General features: G+C 53.2%; 7 protein-coding genes across 7 annotated transcripts; 5 read left to right on the top strand and 2 right to left on the bottom strand.

The window, feature by feature from the left end:
• Positions 1–347: 347 nt before the first annotated feature.
• On the bottom strand, positions 348–2,472 carry LY79DRAFT_586490 (Alg9-like mannosyltransferase; the record flags this gene model as incomplete). The annotated part of the gene is made up of 4 exons (XM_060560643.1): positions 348–1,596; positions 1,650–1,840; positions 1,932–2,153; positions 2,257–2,472. The coding sequence occupies 4 exons, from the start codon at positions 2,470–2,472 to the stop codon at positions 348–350; spliced, it is 1,878 nt and encodes a 625-aa protein (XP_060419661.1).
• Positions 2,473–3,278: 806 nt separating this feature from the next.
• Positions 3,279–4,203, top strand: LY79DRAFT_204953 (uncharacterized protein). The gene has a single exon (XM_060551490.1). It carries the CDS (start codon positions 3,535–3,537, stop codon positions 4,000–4,002), a length of 468 nt encoding a protein of 155 aa, XP_060419660.1. The 5' UTR covers positions 3,279–3,534; the 3' UTR covers positions 4,003–4,203.
• LY79DRAFT_686970 (ornithine-oxo-acid transaminase) lies at positions 4,204–5,902 on the top strand (the record flags this gene model as incomplete). The annotated part of the gene is made up of 3 exons (XM_060564677.1): positions 4,204–4,935; positions 5,002–5,703; positions 5,765–5,902. Exons 1-3 carry the CDS (start codon positions 4,438–4,440, stop codon positions 5,900–5,902), a joined length of 1,338 nt encoding a protein of 445 aa, XP_060419659.1. The 5' UTR covers positions 4,204–4,437.
• Positions 5,903–8,987: 3,085 nt separating this feature from the next.
• On the bottom strand, positions 8,988–9,963 carry LY79DRAFT_204901 (uncharacterized protein). The gene has a single exon (XM_060551489.1). It carries the CDS (start codon positions 9,635–9,637, stop codon positions 9,128–9,130), a length of 510 nt encoding a protein of 169 aa, XP_060419658.1. The 5' UTR covers positions 9,638–9,963; the 3' UTR covers positions 8,988–9,127.
• A 4,532-nt stretch (positions 9,964–14,495) lies between these two features.
• On the top strand, positions 14,496–17,606 carry LY79DRAFT_505628 (uncharacterized protein; the record flags this gene model as incomplete). Its single annotated transcript, XM_060553640.1, has 3 exons — positions 14,496–14,627; positions 14,795–17,399; positions 17,455–17,606. The coding sequence occupies 3 exons, from the start codon at positions 14,496–14,498 to the stop codon at positions 17,604–17,606; spliced, it is 2,889 nt and encodes a 962-aa protein (XP_060419657.1).
• A 30-nt stretch (positions 17,607–17,636) lies between these two features.
• Positions 17,637–18,240, top strand: LY79DRAFT_204870 (uncharacterized protein). Its single transcript, XM_060551488.1, has one exon. It carries the CDS (start codon positions 17,830–17,832, stop codon positions 18,154–18,156), a length of 327 nt encoding a protein of 108 aa, XP_060419656.1. The 5' UTR covers positions 17,637–17,829; the 3' UTR covers positions 18,157–18,240.
• Positions 18,241–19,305: 1,065 nt separating this feature from the next.
• LY79DRAFT_665555 (uncharacterized protein) lies at positions 19,306–19,926 on the top strand (the record flags this gene model as incomplete). Its single annotated transcript, XM_060563085.1, has 1 exon — positions 19,306–19,926. One exon carries the CDS (start codon positions 19,306–19,308, stop codon positions 19,924–19,926), a length of 621 nt encoding a protein of 206 aa, XP_060419655.1.
• Between the last annotated feature and the right edge of the window lie 3,447 nt (positions 19,927–23,373).

The following is a 23,373-nucleotide window of genomic DNA, read 5'->3' as shown; positions in this document are numbered from 1 at the left end:
AATGGAAAAGAAACGACATTTTTACGTTTTGATCCACTACGAACGGGCCATCATTCCGCATCGTTATTCTGTCATATATGCGTGATCTTGTCAACTCTTGGGTAAATGTGGGGTCCACGTATCCCACTTGGAGGGTGTGCTAGTTCTACATGACAAATATGACTTACGGCATCTTTGGGTTTCTTCAGCTTCATGTGAAGGTTGATTACACATTGTATATAATACATGATTTACATACCCTGTTCCGGAGGAGGACCATTTGGGTGTCGTTTGGCCCGGATCACGCGTTCCAGCCCATTCTATTGCCAGGTTCCGTGTTTCTTTTCAGGTGTGCTGTTGGTACGCAGCTAGGACACGGTGGCATGCAGCCCCGTATCCCAGACGACAAGCTTCCCTCGCCGCCGGGGGTCCTCGTTGAAGAAGCCGTTCCAGCCCTGCCAGACTCGCTTCGGGCGAACGCCGAACCGCTGGCCGTGGGGCCCGTCGAAGAAGTCGAGGAGCCAGGGCTCGATGCCCTCGAAGCCGACAATGTAGCGGGGCATGTCCTCGGCAGCCGCCGGTGGTGCGGAGGACGCGTTCTCGTCCACGACGGGGCTGTCCGTCTCCGTGTCACCTGTGGGCCACAGCTCCGTGGACAGGAACAGCTGAGGGTCGTCGTAGAAACGGTCCGCTTCGTCGCGGTAACCGATGCGTTCTGGGGTGTTGGGGGCCGTGTGGATGGGCGGCTCGCAGGTCAGGGCACGGGCGCGGAGGGTCGGATGGATGAGATGGGAGCGCCAGGGCGTCGAGTGGCACGGGGTGAGGAAGAAGGCAAACAATTCTTCCGACGAGGAATTGGCGGGTACGGACAAAGCGGAGGTGACGGGATGGAGACGGGAGTAGGAGTTGCGGAGGAAGGTAAGAACCATCAGGGGGGCTGGTTGGTGGAGCAGAGTCAGGAAGAAGGACAGGAGGGCGTGGAGGGCCAGGGCGGAGGTCAGAAGGCGCTTGTGCCGGAGTCGTGGTTTCGGAAGCGGGGACTTAGAGGTCGGTCTCGGGGCAGGGGAGGTGAAGAAGCCCGTCAGGGGCGCGGCGGCTAGAATGTGGAGAACCGGGAGGAGGGGGTAGATGAAGCGGACTTCCTTGTGTGAGACTAGGGAAAGCGTCGCAATCACGACGTAGACCGTCCATGATAGAGTCTTGAGAGTCTGTGTGCGAATTTTGGAGGGTGTCGACGGCGGGCGGTAGAGAGCGATGAGAACGAAGGGGAGATAGGCGATAGACAGGAGAGGCAGGCCTTGCGAGAGGTAGTAGTGCCAGTCGTTGCGACCGTAGAAGACGGCGAGGGCCTGGGACAGGTTGAAGTAGAGGAATCTATAGGGCGGGAAGGTCCACTCGCCGAAGTAGAGACGGTCCGAGGCGAGGGAGACGGAGAGCACCAGGGCGCCGCAGAGGAGGGCCTCACGGATGAGGATGAGCACGGCCTGCGCCGTGAGGACGGAGTGCCGGGTGATGAGGGGCCGGATCAACGTCGCGGTTGCTACTGTTGCCCAGATGAGGATGTTGGTTGGACGAAGGAGGACTGCGACTGCAGCCAGGATGAGGGAGAAACGGAGGCTGTGAGAGTGAGTGAGAATTCCTAGGTGACTGCTCTAATGTGAGAAACGCACCTCATTAGGGTTCCTGGTGTGTGCAGAATGGATTTCGCAGGCCTGGGGTTCTCCTTCTCGGTTTTGGCATCGCCGAGGAGCTCCCATGGCCAGTAGTTGAGGGCCATGATGGTGAGGGTAGTCTCGAGCGAGTTGGAAAATGTTCTTGTCGAGCAGTACCATTGGAACGGGCTGAACATGCTCATAAACAGCTATCAGAGTGTTTCAGCAGACATTTTTCTCTTATGCGCCCGCCCTTGCGCGCGCCGTCAACCGGGCTCGAAAACGCGGGACTCGACTTACAGCAAACCATGAGACGGAGCTATCGGCGCCGTATATCTCGACGGCCAGCTGCCAGGTGTACCAGTCACCGGCCGCGGCAAAGACGGCCTGAGCGGCCTTTGGGGCGGCGAGTAGAAGCCATGGCCTGGCGAAGGGGAGCGGGCGGGCGATTAGGTCTGCCAGGTAGTAGACGGCGGCGAAGAGGGCAGGATGCAGGGAGGAGCGGAGCTGGTTTCTCCATTCCTATGCAAGTCAGCAACAACCCACGACAAGGCATTAAAAACCTATGAGCCAATTGACGCCCCCAGCTGCGAAACGCGAGGAGGGGTCAACGCCAATAACTCACCCAAGTAATCCATGCGCCGCTGCCCTCGCCAAAGGCCATGCGCCAGGCGGGCTCAAGGGCCTGAAAGTACTCGTCTGGCTGGAAAAAGGTGAGGACCCACCAGGCGTTGAGGAGACGGATGACGAGGAGAGACCGGAAGACGGCGGGCTTGTTGCGCTCGTTACGAACTGCCATTAGGAGTTCGGGGCGGGCGGCCGGAGAGCCGACGGAAGCCATTGTGGAGAAAGCGTGGACACCCTTTCTCCTTGGTGGCCGGCGGCGGTAGCGGCAAAGGGGGCAGCGTGGCAGAAGAGGGGGGGCGGAGGACACGGAGGAGGGAAGCTATTGCGTAATCATCGGTCGGAAGCCGGGAATGCGCTGATAGTTAGTCCTTTCCTCGTAGGAGGGAAACGGTGTTGGCGAGTCAGAAGGCGTTACGTGGACGTGGTTGGTGTGTGCGTGTTGCGTGTTGCGTGTGTGTGTGATTGTGTTTGTGTGTGTATCAATTCTGATGGTGTTGGGCATGCCTCCTGTTAGGCCCCTCTTTTCCGTCTTCCCCCCCTTCGCCCTTTTCCTATTTCTTACTTTCTTGGCCGTTTTGTGTGCTGGCAGCCGGAACCGAGAAGGCAGTAGGTTTAGGAAGAATGAATGACAGAAGAAGTTGTGATGCCGGCCTTGCTGATCGCTAATGGAATGTCGAGACGGGATGCAGAGCGCTAAAGTTTTATCGACAGGCCTTTGCCTTCGACCAATTGGTCACTAAAGCACCGAGAGTCACTGTCGCCGAAAGCCTGATGGGGGAGACGCTGGGAGCACCTAGCCTACATACATAGTACATACAACCTTGATATTCAGGCTTGAGCCTTGTTACGATGGTAGGGTACTTGTAAAGTCGCGGTTTCCACTTGGCTGGACCTGAAATGGCACCCATTGGCTCCTCGTCATATACCCACAATAATAAGAGGTTCCTATTGGCTCCGAGCGGCGGGAATGCAAATAGGGACGTCATCATTGGGTGAGACCAGGACCTTCCTCGCTCGTCTTGCTCCTGCCTGTGTCAAATAGCCTGATAGCCTCTTTCCGTTCTGTTCGATCTTCCATGCTGTGGATCCCTACGCACTGAATTGATATCTTCAATGTGTGTTTATATGTGTATGTGTGTGTGAAGCCTGGTCAACCTGCAGCATATGGGTATCCGAAATGAGAAGAGGTGCTGGCCTAGGCAGGCATGTAGATAGGCGAATGCAATTCGTTTCTATGCTGGCCTTACCAACGTCGTCATCGTGCACAGATAGATAGATGCACGGCTATCGGCACTGCCTTGTTCGCTGTCTTGTTCGTCTTGTCGTTCCATTCCTCCAGTCCCGCTCCTATGGGCAAAAAGGTTATTGTTGGTTGGGCCGGATATGTCTTGTCTCCTGGCCATGTTGTTTCCTATCACCCTTTCAACATTCTACTCCCTCCCGCCTCTTACCATGCACACTATCCTCCCCAACAATGCCTGACGTTTTGCATGATTTAGTCCTCCCACAGCAACACCGGGTGACCGCGCCTTCTCTTGTTCATTACGATATTCTTACTCCAGTAACGAGAAACCACCTGAGTGCGCCGCTTTCCTTCGGCCACACACCCCTCTCCTTGACCACCCATGTGACTAGATATGGCACCGGGATGGTTTCCCCTACATGGTTCCCTCGGCCGTCATCCTTCCCACTCACCCACTTGAGCCGCTTATACCTGCGCTTAGGGGAACATACCTGCACTTAGAGGCATAGTGCCATTTCTCTGACTCCGACACCACGACTTTGGTTCCAGGCCATGGTCCGGGCTCGCCTTCAGATTTTCCTCGTTACTCTTTGCCTGCGGCCAGCCAGACATTGTTCTTTTTTGCTCGCCTCCGGGCTTTGCTAGACCCTTGCCGCCGCCGCCGCCGCCACCGCCGCATGTTGGCCAGGTTTCTGCTTCCGTATCGCACCTGAGTCCTTTAGTCAAGGGTTGGGGACGCTCGCCGCCCGCCAAGGTATAATTACCTAGTACCCCGCGATTTGCCCCTCGCTCCTGTCCTCTTCTCTTGATGATTCCTTAGTTTCCACAACTTCTCTCCAACGGCCACCTGTCCCAAAGTTACACACACTCACTTTGACAAATCAATTGCCACTCCAACTGATCTCACATCCACATATTTTCAGTCAACCAGGCACAATGGCTCCCCACGCGAACGGCGATGCCCCTCAGTCCGATGGCGGGGTCGACTCGAGATACCATGCCTCTTCGACCGATGCCGCAATCAGATCCGAGAATGAGCACGCCGCCCACAATTATCACCCGCTCCCTGTTGTTTTCGCCCGCGCAAGTGGTGTCCACGTCTGGGATCCCGAGGGCAAGCAGTACCTTGACTTCCTCTCCGCCTACAGCGCCGTCAACCAAGGCCATTGTCACCCCGAGCTGGTCAAGGCATTGACCGAGCAGGCTGGCAGACTGACCCTCAGTTCAAGAGCCTTCTACAACGATGTCTTTCCCAAGTGGGCCGAGAAGATCCAGCAGGTCTTCGGCTATGATATGGTTCTACCCATGAACACGGGCGCCGAGGCTGTCGAGACGGCCATCAAGATTGCGCGGAAGTGGGCGTACAAGGTCAAGGGTGTTGAACAGGGCAAGGCTCTGGTCTTCTCAGTGAATGACAACTTCCACGGCCGCACGGTAAGTAATCCTAGGTCATCTGTCGGCTACTGATTCCTCGATCGCTGACGCTGACGTCCCCGCCAGATGACGGCGATTTCCCTGTCTGTTGACCCCGAGTCGAGAGACAACTACGGTCCCTATGTTCCCAACATTGGCGCCCTCAATCCTTCAACAGGTCAGCCCATTCGTTACAACAATGTTGGTGATATCGAGGCGGTGTTCGAGGCGCACGGCAAGGACACTGCTGCCATCATCATCGAGCCCATTCAGGGCGAGGCCGGCGTTGTGGTGCCGGACGATGACTACCTAAAGAGAGTGCAAGATCTCTGCAAGAAGCACAACGTTCTCTTCATCTGTGACGAGATCCAGACTGGCATCGGTCGCACGGGACGGATGCTGTGCTCCCAGTGGGCCGGCATCAAGCCCGACATGGTGACACTTGGCAAGGCCATCTCTGGTGGCCTGTACCCCGTAAGCTGTGTGCTGTCAAGCAAGGAGATTATGCTTGTGGTTGAGCCCGGCACGCACGGGTCTACTTACGGCGGCAACCCGCTTGGATGCGCCGTGTCGATCCGCGCGTTGGAGATCATGGAGGAGGAAGACCTCACGGCTAAGGCAGAGAAGTTGGGCAACGTCTTCCGCGAGGGCATTAGGGCCTTGAACTCGCCCATCATCGAGCTGGTGCGTGGTAAGGGTCTTCTGAACGCCGTTGTCATCAACGAGTCCGCTGCTGCAGGTAGAACAGCCTGGGATCTTTGCCTGTTACTGAAGGAGAAGGGTGTTTTGGTAAGTTACACGATACTCCGACAGAGAATCTTGAGAATACTAACAGCATTGTTTTCAATAGGCCAAGCCCACGCACGGTAACATCATTCGCTTCGCACCCCCTCTAGTTATCTCCGAGACCGACCTCCGCAAAGCCCTCAACATCATCGGCGAGGCCCTTAAGGAGCTGCCTACCGTCGAAAAGGCGCCACATCACTAAACGCTCGGTGCGGTGACGGTTTGGGTGTCAGCAGGATACAATCCCTATAGTGGACACACAGAACATGCGGCGATCATGGAGATGCCGGTGTCCTCATACCACAAGGGAGGGGATGCGGGTGTTTCTTCGGGTGTTTCTTCAAATCTGAATTTGGACCCGGAGGAATAGTGGTATTGGTTTAAATGCATGCTGTTGCGACTGGGTAACCCTTTGGGCGTTAGGAGCATCACACGTCCTGGGCACTTTGTTGTTTTCTATACCCTTGAAGGCCAGGGCCGATGTTTGTGTTACAAGGGGGACTTATTATGGCTGGGTCACACTCACCCACCTTTTCCAGGCAGCATTGGGATCTATTCAGTATCCCGTAGTTCGGAGCATAGTCCATGCGGCGGGTGGGAAGCAGAGGGTAGGGACTCATTCTCCCATTCATGCTACCTATTAGTTGTGCATATATGTATGTAGCGCTTCAACGGATCGCGATAGAGTGGAATCCGGATACACCGCAAGAGCACTGAAAGAAAACATCAGAGAACGATTTGCCACGACACACAGAATGCCAGTCACGTCGCACCGCCGTGTGTATGTAAGGGTTTGTGCATGTGCCTGATGTATTGACAGCTGTTGAGAATATACGGATCCGGCGAGTTGTGTTGCATTGCATATGGTGCCGGCAGGTAGCCAGCCAGCCAGAGAGACAACCATGCACACGTAGCGGCAAGGGGTGAACACGTCGAGCTGCAGCGAAGCATTCCCACTAACTGCTGACGTCCCCATGTACGATGCATCCTGATAAGGTGCGCTTCTTCCTCATGTGCAACCCGGTACAGGCTCCGAGGGTCAAAATCATATGGATTGCGGAAACAAGGTGAGGTGGTGGCGACGCTTATATGCTCTTGGATTTGCCTTGTGTTTATGTTGGGCGACGTTGTTTTTTCACTTCGGCTCATAACACTTGACAGGATGGATGGCTGGCTGACCTACAGTGTGCCATCTGTTGGCTTGTCACATCACGCAGACTGGACATGATGGAGTCCTCACAGTGAGGCCGTTTTGCGCCCGGCGAGGTCAGTCAGACGCGGACGGGCTTGGAGGCACAGGCAGGATTGACGAAGGGGAGGGGGGGCAGCATGTTCGGATATATGAAGAGAGAGAGAGAGAGAGAGAGAGAGAGAGAGAGAGAGAGAGAGAGAGAGGCATGTTCGGCAAGGCTTGCCTATCCTGGTTAACGGAAGCCATTGAACAACTGCATTATTGTGTACTTCCCGATACCCAAAGTCAAGGGCTGCTATAGGCTGTTCGGCGCCGTCTTCCAACCAGTTCTCAAGGGAGAAATGTGTATTTTTCCTAGTCAACCGATGGTTCACTTGTATAACAAATGGTGGGCGATATCCTTTGGTTTTGGGCAATTCCCTGTGGCTTCGAAGAAGCCATCGTCGCGGGCCCGTTTAGGCCCGACTTTTCACCCAGGCTCCTTGTAGATGCAAAGAACGTATTCGATGTACAGGAAAGATGCTGTAAGGGAGGCATAGGGTGTGTCGCTACTTGACGTTTGTTGTTCCCCGATTTTGTGACACAGGGTTGCAATAGCTTTGAAAACCGATCGGAATTCATATACGTACGGCTGACAAGACAATTCGAACGTACACGATGCCTTATTCCTCGTGCGCACTCTTCTTCTCGCTGTGATCGCAGAGGCTTAAGAAGAAGACAAAGGGGGCCAGGAATGAGGGACTGGGGAGAACGGACTGAGAGAAACACGGGTGACAGTAGAGTGATGGTGGAAACCTTTAACCTTTGAGATGTGTTTGCGCGATAGCCACCAGCGAAGTGCCTTTGCAACAGGATCACACAGCGGAACTATAACAGAGGGTAAGTCGAGTACTTGCGGGAACTGTGAAGTCGTGTGGCTAGATTCAAGAATACAGTTTGCCGGAACCGCTCAACAAATGAATCGAGCGATAGTTCATGCGGGAGAGCGTGTTGATATATATCAAGTCAGACAAGTACAACCGGGCGCTCGCGGCCCCAGAAGCATATCCAACGGCTCCTCCAGCACCCGGTGCAATGCCGAGGTGGCGATGGGGGTTGTTGCATCAAAGACGGCGACCTTGTTTGGTTGGTCGCAAATACTCTCCGCGACTTGTCGACTGCGACACGCATTTGTGCAACATACCGCCATGAGAACAACTACAAATGACGGCCTAGTGAGTCTGCCTACCATGTGTCGCCCAACCGCCACGCAAATGAGGCTTTCCCTAGTCAGCTAGCTGCATGCTGAGTTCCAGCCTCATCGGTGTCAGGCGCACATCAAGCACTTCATTGGACCAACGAGCATGTCCAAGGAGGCGTGCAAGTCCGGCAACGAGCATCTTACAGGGAACACCGGTGCGCGGAATGCGGAGGTTGTGCCATGGTATGACTTCCCGAAAAACCTTCGTCCGGGGCCGCCTGTGCGGTACTACGGCATGCAGAGGGCCCGGGCATGACGTGGGCAGCATCAGAGGCTAGGCATCACCCAAAGCCTCGATTAGACATGGCATGGCATGTCGAAGATGCAGGGCGCGCTAGGGGGGGGTTTCGAGGCAAGCTGCTCGGTGACGAGACGACAAGTGCAGTCAGTGAACTCTGCCACGCATCCAGCGATGTAGGAAAAAGAAAGCGTGCTGCCCAAATGGACTTCAATGACGAGCACTTTTCAGTGGCAACACAAAACCGTCGTCCATGAAACCGCTAGCTACTCGGTCTAGATGTCCAGACCCCGTGGGAAAAGGACACGAGAAAATAGCAATCCTGGGCCACACAGGTCGAGGGCTACAACCCGTGCTTCCCCGGGCTTGCCTCATCGCCAGAGTCTGGAGCCAGCGTCCTGCCTGCGTGTACCAGCACCCCCATCGCTCCCTGATCTGAATTCGAAATCGGTAGCATCAACTGATTGGCGTGGATGATTGGCCGAGCGACAATTGAGGGACCGTCGATCGCTGGCGGCGAGGCTGCATTTCAACGCGCTAAGACCTCGGGTGCTGCGGGCATCCACTCCCCAAGATGCTGGCGGCTGGAGCTAAGAGCTTGTCGAAGCAAGTCTGGAGGGGAAATGGGGCCTTAGTGTTGCATGCAAGGGAGAACCAAAGCGTGAAGATTAGCCGGGATGCAGATAACTATTTGCTGACTATCCCTTCGGGGTGTTTGCTCCAGGCTTGGAGCCCCCCCGGCAGGAGCATGGTGAACCTATAGAAGATCAGGCACTTGTAACCAATCCGCATCGGTAGACAGTACAATGGATTGTGTAGTCGAGGGTGGAAGCCGAGACTCTCTCTCTCTCTCTCTCTCTCTCTGACGAAGAAGAAGAAGAAGAAGCTGATCGGCGGAGAATGGATGACGGCTCCGAAGACGCGGGACCCAGTTCGGATTGCCGCTTTGGGGCACCAGACGGGCACTTGCATGCGTGTGGCTGGCTAGCTGGTAAGACAAGATGTCTTGGAGGGTTCTGGTGAAGGGGGTTGCGCCATCTATGTTAGTCGCCAGGCACAGCGAGCACCTCTCTGCCTTTGCCTTTTGAGCTTCGCCTCCCACCTCATGCGAAATCTTCATGTGGGGTGTGAGCGATTCGAGACCAGAGTCGGTGATGTCAATAAGTTTCACGAGATGATGTGACCCGAAACAGGGCTTTTTCCTTCTTCTTTTCTCTGTCTTTTTCTTTTTGGGGGGAGGGGAGAATAACGATGGCCTCTGGTGCATAAGGATGAGAGGGCGATAAGAGAGCGGGCCGTGCTCGAAGACGACAAAAAGGTGTCGTTGGCCTGGGGCCACTTGAACATCCCTGGCTGTCACCGATGCGGCACGGTACTTTGCTGCAAGGTAGTGCAGTATTGGCGGAGACGGGGTGAGGGGTGGAGAGCGAGATCCTTGTTGGCTCCCTGAGTTGTTTGAGGGACGCACTGCAGTTGCAGTTGCAGTCGCGGTTCTGGTGCAAGTTCCAACGATACCCGAAACCCCCGATCACGATAGCACAGTAGCCGAGAGTGTGCTGGCCGTCGCTGTGTGGTTGGTTTGGACGGCGTGTCGACGTTGTTTGTATGCCTTACCGTATCTCACCCATCAGGCAGGGGGAGAACTGGGGCAGCCACGGTCAGCGCTAACAATGAAGAAACACAAAGTGGACAAATTCTTGACTCTCGAGACAGCGCCGCTACGGAGACATCGTCTGGTGATCCGGTTGGCTGGCCGGGGGAGCTGACGCCAGGCAGAACGACGAGCAGCCTGGACAATAAGGCTTATTGTGCAATTGAGGCAAGACAAGGAGAACCAGGGACAGCACTCATCCCGGGAGACGTGAAAGTGCTGGGCTGCAGGCGATGTGTTCTTGGGTAGGCAAAGTTCGTTCCAAAGTATGGGGCTTACGTTTTCTGTTAGTCAAGATGAGATCAGATACAGATCAGGCAGGGCCGCTGTTTGGACCAGAAGCCTAAGTTTCAAGGCGACAACCGGCAAGTCGACGACAGCGCTGTGCAGAGGCAGAGCCGTACGGGGGAGTGGCCAAAGACTTTTTGACTTTGGCGGCCTAAACATCAGGGTCATGTACCTGGGACATTTCAGCATCGGTGGGAAGTGTGTGGGACATAAGATTGCGCCATGGCTCGCTGGGTTGAGGGGACTCGGGGTCGTGAACTTGGACTTGGGCGGTCAAGCGGCTGGGACGCTTGAGACGAGGGATCTAGGTTGGTGAAATCTGTGCCATGGTTCGCAAGAACGGCGGTTGACAGCTGGCTAGCCAAGCCGTCGTCTGTTCGTTTTCACATGAGATAAGTAGGCATGGCATGTGTTTGCTGAGTTGTTAGTAGGAGGCAAAGACGGCTAGGCGGCGGGTGTACAAGCCTTAACATGCATCCGCCCGTCCCTGTAAATCCACATCGGTGAGTGCCAAGTAGTTTACGAGTGACGCTGCCGTGAGCGATGATAGCGTTTTGACGTGCAGGCTGGACCGCGCATTCGAGGTATGAGAGATACTCTGCAATCAGTATCCTGTCCTGGCCGAGAACTGTGCTGAACTAACGTGTCGAAACAACGTAGACTCTGCGATTCGGCAACAACCCAGAAGACAGCAGCTTCATGCGTCCGGCCGGGTTCTCTGGCGTGCATCTGGAAGGGCGGGTGGAATACTGGAAAGGTGGGCTGCAGGCATAGATAGCTAGCTGCGTTAGGGTTGCTGTAAAGTGAGTGGATAAGGTTCCATTGGGGGCAAGCTGTTACAGGGGAGAGTGGTGCCATGTGCAGGTCTAAGAGGTAAGGAGACGCCTGTTTGCACTGGACTGATTTTTGCAGAGACACGGTTGAACGCTAATAGAGGCCACAAGGGAGAGAGAAAAAGCTGGGAGGGGGTTCCAATGGAGATTTCTGCCACAGCTACGACGTGCCTAATTACAAGTAAACGATGAAATGGCCACAAGGGACGAGCGACCAGGCGACAGGTGTTCCGAAGGTACCTAGGTAGGTAGCCAAGCCGTATGGGTACGTACCTGGTAGCGCGCTGCGAGCCAGACGGCATCGTGTACGTACCTTTTTGGAGTTCGTAACATATGGGGGGTTTGACGTTGATGAATATAGGCTTCTCGACGCAGGGGGGCCGAGAGGAGGAGGAGGAGGCACGCCATAGCAACGACGCAGTAGGTACGTTGAGATGAGACACTGGCAAACTGTTTGTGTCCCGCGGCAGGAAAGCAAGCGGGTTGGCCGAGTCGAGGAATCATGGCAGTCGGTGACTGCCAGCGTTCAACCATGTATAGTGCCTCAGGCCCAGGTTTGAGATACTCATCCATGTACCTACCCAAGTAGGTAAATAGATAGGTACAGCAGGTACCTCCCTCGGTAGCTACCTTGGTAGGCAGGCATGTGCATGTGGAAAAAGTACATAGTACTATCTATTACATACAGCACCCGAGTGTTGTCCAGGTCGCGCCCGTGCTCTCTGTTTGCCTTTTCTGCCTCTATCTGCCTAGGACTGCCTCTGCATACCTACTGGTGGAAGGACGGCAAGGGCCTGTAAACTGTTTCGACGTCTGCCGCCTTCCCAAACGCGGAAGTTAGGCGAGCTCGGCGAGTGGGTACGGAAGGAGACAAGATGCAAATACCGACACGGCATACCCTTTTTTCTGCCATCCGGCGTGTCGCCGGTGCTGTAATCAACGGTAGATAGGCAGGAGTGCAGCAAAGAAGGGGAAGAGCGTTTGTGGCAACGCGAGGAAGGGTTTGGCGGTAATGTAATGGTGGTGGTGATGGTGGGAGGGGGCGGTGAAGGCAAGCAAGTCCCTCCTGCCTTCCGTGTGTGCTTGTTGCTAGTCTTATCGCGATACATGAGCCTTATCGCGCCATGATGGCATTTGAGTGCGACTACAGCCAATACCCTTACTCGGCCCAGTCCCCCATTCGCCATCTTGTGAGTCTGCTCCCCACATTTTCGCTTGTCTACCCCCTTCCCCTTCCTGCGCGACCGAGACTGGACTAGTACAGGCAAGGTATCCCTCTCCAGCTGCATCCCCGTCCCACCATCAGAAAGACCCCTGACCAGTGACCACGGGGATACGAGCGGGGCCATCAGTCGCGATGCACCTGCATTGGCTGTTCCAGAGCGGCTTGAAAATAAGCCGATAGTGTACGTACTTGTTTTCACGTACCGCAGCAAGCAGGTGCAAGGTGCACACTCGCACACCTTGGGGAAAGAGCTCCACCGGACAGGGCAGCGCACCGCATCACGAGCCCCCAGCTGCACGTCCTCAGGTCACCCGCCCGATCTATCACCGTCCTGTGGCCCAGGGAATATGTGTCGTGGGAGAAAGAGAGAGAAAGAGAGGCTCCTAGTGTATTATTGTTCGACAAGGACTCAAACTTTGTTGGTTGCCCTCGATATCCATCCATCCCCTTTACTTTCCCCCAGCAGACAGACACATGCGCTGCTGCTTTTCTTAACGTACCTCCTCCGACCTCTCTTGTCCCCTACGCTCAATATCCATCCACCCAACCATCAACTCTTTTTTCCCCGTTCAAAACTCATTTCGGCCTGACTGCGTAGACTGTGGCCACTTCGCCGGGTGTGTGCGTGTGTGTGTGTGTGTGTGAGAGAGAGACAGAGAGAGAGAGAGAAAGAGAGAGAGAGTGTGTGTGTGCACAACTCTAGCTACATCTTCTCCGTCCTGTTGTTCTACCCGTAGCATCACGGCGCATCCACCAACAGGCCGCCGCCCACATCAGCGCTTCTTCAACATCCCGATCAGGAGGTTGGTTGACTAAGACCAAGCGCCCCGAAACCACAAGGCATCAGCTTGTTGATCATTCTGCCCGGACTCCAGATCACCCCCGTCTCCCATCTCTAGAAACCCCAAAAGCAAGAGCCACCAACGCAGCGCATCACATACGGTGCCTATAGTACACCCTGTTACAGTCCATCCAATCCATCCACCCCGTCACCCATCTGGCGCTATCGCTGCGCCGCTCCAACTGCTAGGTACCCTTTATCGCATCAACCGCACGCACACCACACAACCTTGCCCTATCTTATCGGCCTTATCCACTTCGGGCCCCATCCGTCCTCGTCACTCCCGTCTTGTCTCTGTCACTCAACTCCCTCCTTCGGCGCGTCCCTTGACCTTCTTCTACGTCGCCTGCCCATCCATCCCCATCTCGACCGCTTTTCTTCCTCTTCCGCCAACCTCGACTTCTCTCCCTCTCTCCTATTGCCGCTCGGTTTTCTCTCGCCTACTTGCTTTCCCACCACCCACGACAACTCTCGACTTCTCTGCCCCCGGTTCCCTTCTCCGACCTTTGTGCAGACCTACCCAAGGTAGCATACATCACATCCCACACCACACCGTTGTACCGCCGTTTGCCTTGTCCACAACCTCCTTTCCATCAGGGTGCCTGCCGAGTACAAACGCCAGTAGCCTTCTCAGCTCCGAGTCATTAGCTTGACCTTGGACCTTGGCTGCAAACCTCCCCCGAAAACTCTCCCATACACTGCGAGAGCCTCAAACGGCTGATACCTCGACTGCTTAGCTTGTTTTCTAACGCTCCTCGCCCGCCCGTATTAGTCACATCCATCTCGACCATTCGGTGTCTCCCACCTCGCCTCCCATCATCGCTTGCTCATCTCAATACCCCAATAAATCCATCCTTGTCCGCCTTTGACTTCTGTCGACTTTCGTTTCTATACCGGCTACGTCCTCGAGGCCATCCTGCACCCACACACGGACGTCACGACGGCCCTTTCATTCAACAGCGACCTGTCGCTTGTGCGCCTTCGACCTATCGGATAGCTGCCTGCTGTCTGCTCTACAGTCCCTGCCTGCCGAACCAATAACTCCAATATACAGGCTGCTGCCCGAAGCTGCGCCTACCTGCCCGTCTCTGCTTCTTCTTCGCGCAACTCTTCCCTCTTGTTCCTTTCATCAACCAGACCCATCTCGATCATCTCTTCTCACACATCGGACGTGTACATGACGATACCGCGCGCCGCCGACGTCTTTCGAATAGAATAGGCCCGCGGCCTGGACTCGACTGCTCCTCAACCTCGCACCTGTCCTAGACAATCTCACAGGCGACAAACATGGCAGAACGGCTCCCAACCTCGTCCTCCTCGCGGAGGCGACGCGAAGGCGATGCTTCCATCGGGGATTTTGTGATTGGAGGTGAAATCGGCAAGGGCAGCTTTGCCCAAGTTTACAGTGGCTACCATAAGGTTCGTAGGCTCCCTGCCCCAGTTGCCTCTCGTGGGCTGCTTTCCCCAGCAAGGCTGTGATGTCCTTGAGTCCTTGCTTCTTGTTTCCTGAACGGCCATGTATTCTTAGTCCCCTGCTATGCCTGAGTACACGTTCATCCTTCATATGTGCTGACCCGCTATGATAGAGCTCTAAAGCAACGGTAGCGATTAAGTCGGTGGAAATGGGCCGGCTCAACAATAAGCTCAGAGAGAACCTCTATGGCGAGATTCAGATTCTCAAAACTCTTCGTCACCCTCATATCGTCGCTCTGCACGACTGCGTCGAATCGGCCACACACATAAACCTCGTGATGGAATACTGCGAGCTCGGTGATCTGTCTTTGTTCATTAAGAAGAGGGACAAACTCGGCACCAATCCTGCAACCCATGAGATGGCGAGAAAGTACCCCGTCACCCCTAACTCGGGTCTTCACGAAGTTGTCACCCGCCATTTTCTCCAGCAGCTTGGCAGTGCCTTGAAGTTCCTGCGCGAGAAGAATTACGTGCACAGAGATGTTAAACCCCAAAACCTTCTCCTTCTGCCATCGCCAAGGTTCAGGGAAGCGCATTCCCGCCCAATTTTAACTGCCAGCCAGGACTCGCTGATCCCCAATTCTGGTCTCGCATCCCTTCCGATGTTGAAATTAGCTGACTTCGGCTTCGCTCGCGTCCTTCCATCAACCTCGCTCGCCGACACTCTCTGCGGATCGCCCTTGTACATGGCACCGGAGATTCTCCGTTATGAGCGGTACGACGCCAAGGCTGACCTCTGGTCCGTCGGGACGGTCTTGTACGAGATGATTACTGGTCGTCCTCCTTTCCGCGCCCGAAACCACGTTGAGCTTTTGCGTAAGATCGAAGCCGCCGAGGATAGGGTTAAGTACCCGAAGGAACTTGTGGTCAGTAAAGAGCTGGTCAAGCTCATCGGCAAACTCCTCACTCGCAACCCTGTTGAGCGCATGAGATTCGAAGACTTCTTCAACGACCCAATCCTGACCGACCCCATCCCAGGTACGGTTGAGGATGATGCTCCTCCTAAGCCGGAGCCAAAAGCATCCCGGGATTTGCGATCTCTAGGACGATCTGACTCGACATCGTCCTTGTCGCGCCGCTTGTCTCTTCGTCGACAACCTGAGACCGAACCTGTTCGTGAGCAAGCAGACGTGGCCAGGTCGCCTCGTGACAGGCCTTTGAGATCACCGCAATCGCCCAACCCGATTGAAGGTCGAGCTCAACTAGCTACAGCCGATACGGCCACAACACGTACAGGACAGTCGCCAGTGAAAGAGACTGGAGAGGGACTAGGAATTCGCCGTCCGCCTTTGCCTCAGCCCTCGACATCTGCGCCCAGTCGGCCACACAGGCTCTCTAATGCGTCTCTCAACCGTCCTTCAGCGCGGGCTTCTGCGTCACCGCCGACTTCTTATCTCAATGACAACTTGTCGAAAAATAAGCTTCGTCCTGTTACGGAGCGAAGCGTTACAGAGCAAGAAAAGGCTGCTCAAGATGTCGCATTCGAGCGAGATTACGTCGTCGTCGAGAAGAAACACGTGGAGGTGAATGCATTTGCCGACGAAATGGCAGCCAACCCGCGTCTAACCTCGTTGTCACCCAAGTCAGGACAGATGGTCCGTCGAGCAACCCAACAGGGCCCCCCTCATTCGACGACCGGAGCTGGACGCGTGCAGCCCTCCAACGCTGTTCAAATTGCACAGGGCAAGGGACGCTCCGGTCATGAACGTAACGATTCATATGATGGCAAGAGTTTTTCGGCTAGCCCAACAACCCAGGGATTTATCGCAAAGGCCATATCTGATGCCAGCGTCCGTCTGTTTGGATTCAAAGTTCCTCAGCATGTGCTGGGTGGTAAAGGGGCGTCTCCGCCTCTTTACAGCCCTTTCCCTGCTTACCCGACGCCATCGGCCCCTGTCGGTCTCATCGGTGACGGCAGGCAAAGCGCCCCCATAGATGAAGATGCGCGAGCCGTCAAGCTTATCCAAGATTTTGCGCATCGAAGTGACTGCGTCTACGGCTTTGCCGAGGTCAAGTACAAGCAGTTGTTCCCTCTCGCACCATCGATGGAGCATGGACTCGGCGGTACGCCTGCGGACCAGATCACTGGAGACGAGGATGGACTTACAATTGACGCCGAGGTCCTCTTATCGGAAGAGGCGTTGGTTCTTTACGTCAAGGCTCTGACTCTCTTGGCTAGGGCTATGGACGTTGCAAGTCTGTGGTGGACACGGAAAACGCGCGGTGACTCAGCAGCATCTGTGGTTGAGGTTTCCAAGGAAGGCCTTGCTCAACGAATGAACTCGACCGTACAGTGGGTGCGAAGTCGCTTTAACGAAGTATTGGAGAAGACGGAGGTCGTCCGCCTGAAGCTCATTGCTGTTCAGCAGAAGCTCCCAGAGGACCACCCCAGCCACCCAAGTAACCATGGTGGAGAGTCGGCTTGCTCAGCTACATCAGGCACCAAGGATGTCTATCTCACCCCGGGCATTAGCGCCGAGAAGCTGATGTACGATCGAGCCTTGGAAATGAGCCGAACCGCTGCCATTGACGAAATTACGAACGAGAACCTTGAAGGTTGCGTCACCTACTACGTCACAGCCATTCGTATGCTTGAAGCTGTCTTGGACAACGACGAGGACACGATTAAGCGGCGCTACTCGAGCTCGGGCAAGGATCTTCCACGTGAGGAGATCTCCAGCGACCTGGACAGCGATGATCAGCAGGTTGTCAACCGAAGTAAGTCTTGTACGCAATTCCCAGGAATTAACCGTCGGTGTTAACCTTTGTCTAGTGATTCAAATGATAACTGCTCGTCTGTCGACCGTCCGCAAAAAAATGGCCATGATTGCAGAGGCATCGAGATCGCAGCAGGCGGCTCAGCTTCCAGGGCGCAATCGCAGTGGTGACGTGACGCCGCGTAGCGTGCCATCGCACGCCTCATAAGCCTGGGGCAAAACCTTGCTCAAAAGGGAGATTGAAAATCAATTCACTAAAAGGAAAATCGACACAATGCCTCACGGCTACGAATAACTGCTTTTGTTTCAGACGTCGAGTGCCCTGGCCAGTCGACGGCTTGTCTCCTTAGCGATCTGAGCCAAGGATACTGATCAATACTTTTCATATATTGGCGTTGGGGAAAGGGAAACTGGCATACTTAGGGTTTTACATGACTGTCTTTTCATTCTTACCTCCATCTCATCGGCGTTGGGAACTTGCGGCTCCGAAGTTATCAGCAGCGTGGCTGGATAACATCGACATTTTCTATCTTTTCGGGGGTCCGCACGAGTGCGCAGAAGGGGTATTACAGGACCTTGAACCGGCATGGCAGCTTGGCTTTCATTGTGTTCTTTTTTATTTATTTTTTACACCAGGACGACTACAGGCGGATGGCAAAGGGGATCATGGGTGTGGCTTGGACATTATTGCGGGAGTGTTGAATAAACACCCTTTGAGGTATTGCTGGCGGATATGCGTGTTCTTCGCTCTGCTTTAATTGAAACAATACTGAGGAAATGTTCCCGCCATCGACATGTACCGCAACGTGCTCTTCCCATGTCCCAAATGAGGTTGTGCACAGAAATTCCTTTGCATGCGGGTACTGATCCATTTCCTCCTATTACCATTGTTTAGTGTATGTCAACATTCCCATCCGGCGGATCTTGGGGCTCGATAGCTCCTACTTTTCGACGTACATAACACACCATTTCGACTTGCATGGCGACCTGAAGTCGGCTGACACCAAAGTACGTACAGGACAGTATTACGCTTTTAGTCATAATCATCGCATCCAATTGCCAAGGTGGACCAGGACACGTTCGTCCCCTTTTGATACACCCGACACAGAGCCCGCAATCCAACGCTTGGTTTCTTTATTCCTATGGAATTAGACAGGAATTCATACCCATGAAACGTGTTAAAAAATAAGGTTAGGTTGATTTACTAAGCCCCGCGTCATTCATCGACATGACAATGATATGATGCCTAAGTATCGAAGTCGGCCTGGACAATGGCCCTGTACGATTGTTATCTTCTGCGGCGTGAGGTCTTTGTGGGATATTTACGCTCTTGAAAAAGGAATTGTGCGTGTGAAAACGCGTGGTTTGCAGCAATCAAGCTTGTTCCGCAACTCTATATATAGTAGGTGATGGAATGGGATTCGCGGTTGTTCAGGGACACCTTCTGACTCCGGCACGTCTCAGTATTCCGTGTCTAACTATATAGTGCTCTTCAGTGCATCTTCAATACTCTGTCTTCGTTGTCTCAACATTACCAGGTTTCGAAACATATCGATTAAGTACAGCACGCAATCCAGATCATGTTGCTTTCGACTAGTCCCAGGCCCAATGTGAGGCAGACAACTCGACAGGAGAGTGCGAGGTCTCCCTTCCTTGAGGCATTTGCCCATGCAAGCTCACAAACCACTGTGAAGAAATACCAGCCTTGGTCTGAGCCAGAACAGAACCGTTCAAGATTCTACCCCGTGGGTGAGCTACGTCCTCTGCCCTCTACTAAATTGCGATACATTGAAGGCATCCCGATTCTCCTCCTGAAGCCTCCTCCCAAGACCGCCTGCCGTCCAAGGCGCACTCCTCGTCTCCAACCGTGCCCCATACCCAGGTCGTCGGTTCGGCCGCCGTCGGAGATGCAATATGCTGACGGCCTCCCCGTCCTTCCCAGGACCGATACCGAGACCGCCGCCGCTCTTGCCGCCACCCTGGCGAGACAGCCCCCGGTTTACTTCCGCGACTACACGCGCGGCCGGTGCATTCACTGCGCACTCACGGCCTCACCGTGCACCTTCACCAGAACCACGCCGTCGACGCCGTGCGGGCGGTGCCGGCGGCTCGGGTTGGTTTGCATGGTCCGGCGGCCGGGGACGGCGAGGCGTATTGTCACGGGGGACGAGGCAGGGGACTGGGTTCCCGTGCAGCGGGTGGTCGAGAAGGCTGTGGGCGAGGTTGGGGCGCGTGCGATCGCCGAGAAGGCCATGCGGGAGAGCGAGGAGGAGGGGAGGAGGGCGGTGTTTGGAGGCTGCTTCAGAGCGAAGGATATCAGGGGCTGGTGCCTGCCGAGGGTAGTCGAGAGCGGGGAAGGTGGTGATGGGCTTTGGAGGCGGTTTCTAACTAGGAAGGACGAGGAGGATAACCACGAGGAGGCTAGGGGCATGAACGGAAGCTCTCCACCCGACGCTGTCGTCAAGATAGAAGAGGGAAGTGGATGTTTACACAAACTAAAAGGACGGACTAGTGAAAATAAGCTGTAAAATTCGGTAATAAGAGTTGGTAACCCTGTTGTTGATGCTAGCTGTTTTCAAGTTTCTCGAGACTTTTCTCCTCTGTGTCTCGCGAAAGCTCCGGTTTCTAAGCGATAGAGAATCCAAAGAGTATATCGGACGCGACTGCATCTCGTTATGTCTTGTCACAATGTGTACTAGCTTCACCTGTTGCCTGCAGTAGTAAAAGACAAGCCGTGATAGGCAAAAGAAAGAAAAAGGAAAATGGGGTGAAAAGAAGAATGAAACAATAACCAGTTGACCAAACAAGGTGTGTGTAGATAGCAAAAGCTAAGATGGTTTAAGCACCCAGCCGCCTGTACACAAAAGTTTCTGCCAGTTTCTAGATCATCATCTCTTTCAATCCGTCAGATGCTCTTTCTCTAACCGCTTCCCTAGGCTCCTAGCTACAAGTGCTTCCTTTACTCTGGACAACTCGCATGCTGGGCCTTATTTATCGTACCTTTTTGATGATTTCCGTGCCTCCATCTAAGTAACGCTTTTTCCCCCTTCTTCTTTTCTTCTTCTTTTGAACTGTTAAAACCCACTCAAACATCCAGCCGGCTTGTACTCTCCATTTTCACTCGAACACAATGCCAAAAAAGCAAAACACTGACTACATCGGAACTTTCCGAAAGCTTTTCCAACAGCCGCCACCTCGTATTCTTAGATACCTCCCGCTTCTTCACATCGAGCCTCATTGATAGAGACTTGTGCGAGAGTCGTGAGATAGAGTCTGACTGCAATGACCCGGTCAATGGTGGTGGCCGCAGATGAGGAATAGCTGACTGGGTGCGTGCTATGTGGCGCAGCGACTATCACGAGTAATTACAACGGGGCTGATAGTGCCCATTATACCCATTTTGATATTATTGATGTTATCTAAATATTCGCTCATTGCAATACCGCATTGCTGGGAGTGGAGTCAGTTGCACGTGTCATTGTATCTGGCTGGGATTCCACATAATTCAGTACCTTTCTTATGGCTGTACACGTGTGCCCTCAACCGCGTGGCGTCGCTACCAAGCAGCTGGCACACGCACCCCTGCCTTCCACGTTCGATGCTTGCTCTTCCATGCAGCTGCGTTGTCTTGTCTGGCAATCTGATAGTTAATTGCCTTCTTTTCTTGGCTCATATGATCTAATTTCGGAAGCCATGGCAGCGGCTTGGCTGGCGGTCATACTTTCATGCTTCGATATGCCCCTGCTAGCAATCACAAGTCAGTCTCCTATTTGTTGAAGCACAATACGAGTAACGGCATAATGCCTGTTGTGAATGTGTAGGGAATCTTTGGTTATTTTAGCCTCGTTACCATGCGGGGTATACCTGGAGTATGGCCGCGGGTTGCAAGGTCTCCTTATCAATAATATGATATGCCTACCTTGCAATGAGTCGAGTAGCCGTCGATGAGACCAGTGGGTAGGTATATTGAATCTCAGCCGAGGCCGTGTATCCAGACTCTTTCTTGGCAGGCCCCGCCACTCGGCATTACACTTAAAAAAGAAAACTGGGGTATTCTTCAGTTAGATATTAATCTGGAGTACGGGTATATTTTGACGTAGGCGAATTGGTGTACGGAGTACTGACTTATCTAACTGCTTTTAGCAAGTGCAGCTACTCAATGAAGGTCCAAGCCTTTCCCCATAAAAAGTGCACTGACAACTGCCACATCTAGACTCGCTCACATCATTAAGCGCACTCTCTAGAAATGAGGATAACTTAAGAAGAAAGAGAGCAATTAAGAGACAGGAAAAAAAGAGAAAGATGCGTAGGTTTGAAAGTTATGGTTAGAGTGAGGACTGGTGTTAGAGTAAGAGATGTGCTATTAAGGGTTAAAGGTTAGAGAGAGATAGCTGAGGGAAGTGCGAGGTATCTGTCAGTGCTATGTCACAATACCAATCCGCCTACGTCGAAATACCTATACTTATCAATCTGCAACTCGTATTCCAACTAGAAGGACTGGTCAAGTTTGAAGTGCTAACAAAGTGAAACTGTGCGTGGGCCTCCTGGCTTGTCAGAGACGAACGGACTTTATCGGGAACCGAAATAAGGGGCTGTCTCGATGGAACTAGGGTATTTCCTTGCAGAAGTCATAACACTACGGTATGTAATAGGCGGACAACTTGCAGGAACGACCGGATGAACGGAAGCGGGACGAGCGATCAATCAAGGCGCGGGCGCAAACGGAGGTGTGAAATTTGTACAATTTAGAACTTGATGCCAGGACATAGAATAGCTCTATTCATATGTTGACGGCTAATTAGTCAATAGCGCTCTCACCGTAGTCCTTAGGCGGTCTTTTCTTGTTGGCACCGGGCCGAAACCGAGAACGAGAGGTATGAAGACACCGTTGCAACCAAATGGTAAAACAGAATAGATATCCTGTCTCATCTTTTGGGGCGCACCTGACTCAGAAGGAGCATGTATAACAATAGTACAGGCTTATAGCCCCATATCGCGTTCTTAGAGCACCTGCCGGCGACTGTTTTTACTTCGGCTTGCTAATTCACCAGCTAACAGCCCTTCCGTTGCACGACTTCAACTTTCAGTCTAGTTCGTTCGCGCCATGGTTGATTCGGAGTATGATCCGGCAGTTGCTCTACTTTATCGGGTATTTTGTACCGTATTGAGAGATTGAGATGTGGCCAGAGATGCTGCGTATTACGTTATAACGTATTGTGATTTTCATGTACCGGGTGAACTGGACTGGACCTTCTAGAACAACTATATTCGATCAAAGTAACTATACCACTGAGTATCATCAAGGTGTTCACCTGTGTTGCAGGGGTGCTCGATCATGCGTAAGGACGAAGTAACGCCATCGGACGATCTTGTTGAAAAGCCTTGGTGGATACCTACCGTGACTGGTGGTGGATCTAATCAGCGATAGCTAGCGGCAACACTTACCAGAAAGGGACTCCAGAGCCTAGGTCAAGGCAAGTCGATTCTCCGACGAACTCTCCGCGAAACGCCGATGGGTTGAACCCAGGCCTGCAATCCTTACTGAATTGTAGGCGGTAGGTACAGTAGGGTGCAATAAGTCATGGTACACCTCACAGTGCGTCACCTTAACTACACTATAAAAATACACTATATCTCAAGGTATTAGGTATAAAACTTAATAATAAAAATAATATATAAGTACTTTAGTCTATTAGCTATACTATCCTACTTTTAGTTTTATTTTTACTTCTATATTAGTAAAGCTATAAAATCTATATACTAGTAAGTCTAAGTGCTTAACTTTTTTCTTAGGAAAAATACAGTGTTTATACTGTATTTTACCTTATAAGTCTACTATTTCTAAAATATAAGGGATACTATATATCTCTCTTAACTTTACTACTTAATTACACTAGTAAAATAAAATCCTATCTAGAGGATATATAAAGATTTACTTAAGCTATTTACTTAGTGTTTTTTTCTAATTCTAAAGT

This window comes from Colletotrichum navitas, assembly GCF_030913465.1.
Source record: "Colletotrichum navitas strain CBS 125086 chromosome Unknown LY79scaffold_3, whole genome shotgun sequence".
NCBI lineage: Eukaryota > Fungi > Ascomycota > Sordariomycetes > Glomerellales > Glomerellaceae > Colletotrichum > Colletotrichum navitas.
This window is presented reverse-complemented; position numbering and strand designations above follow the sequence as displayed.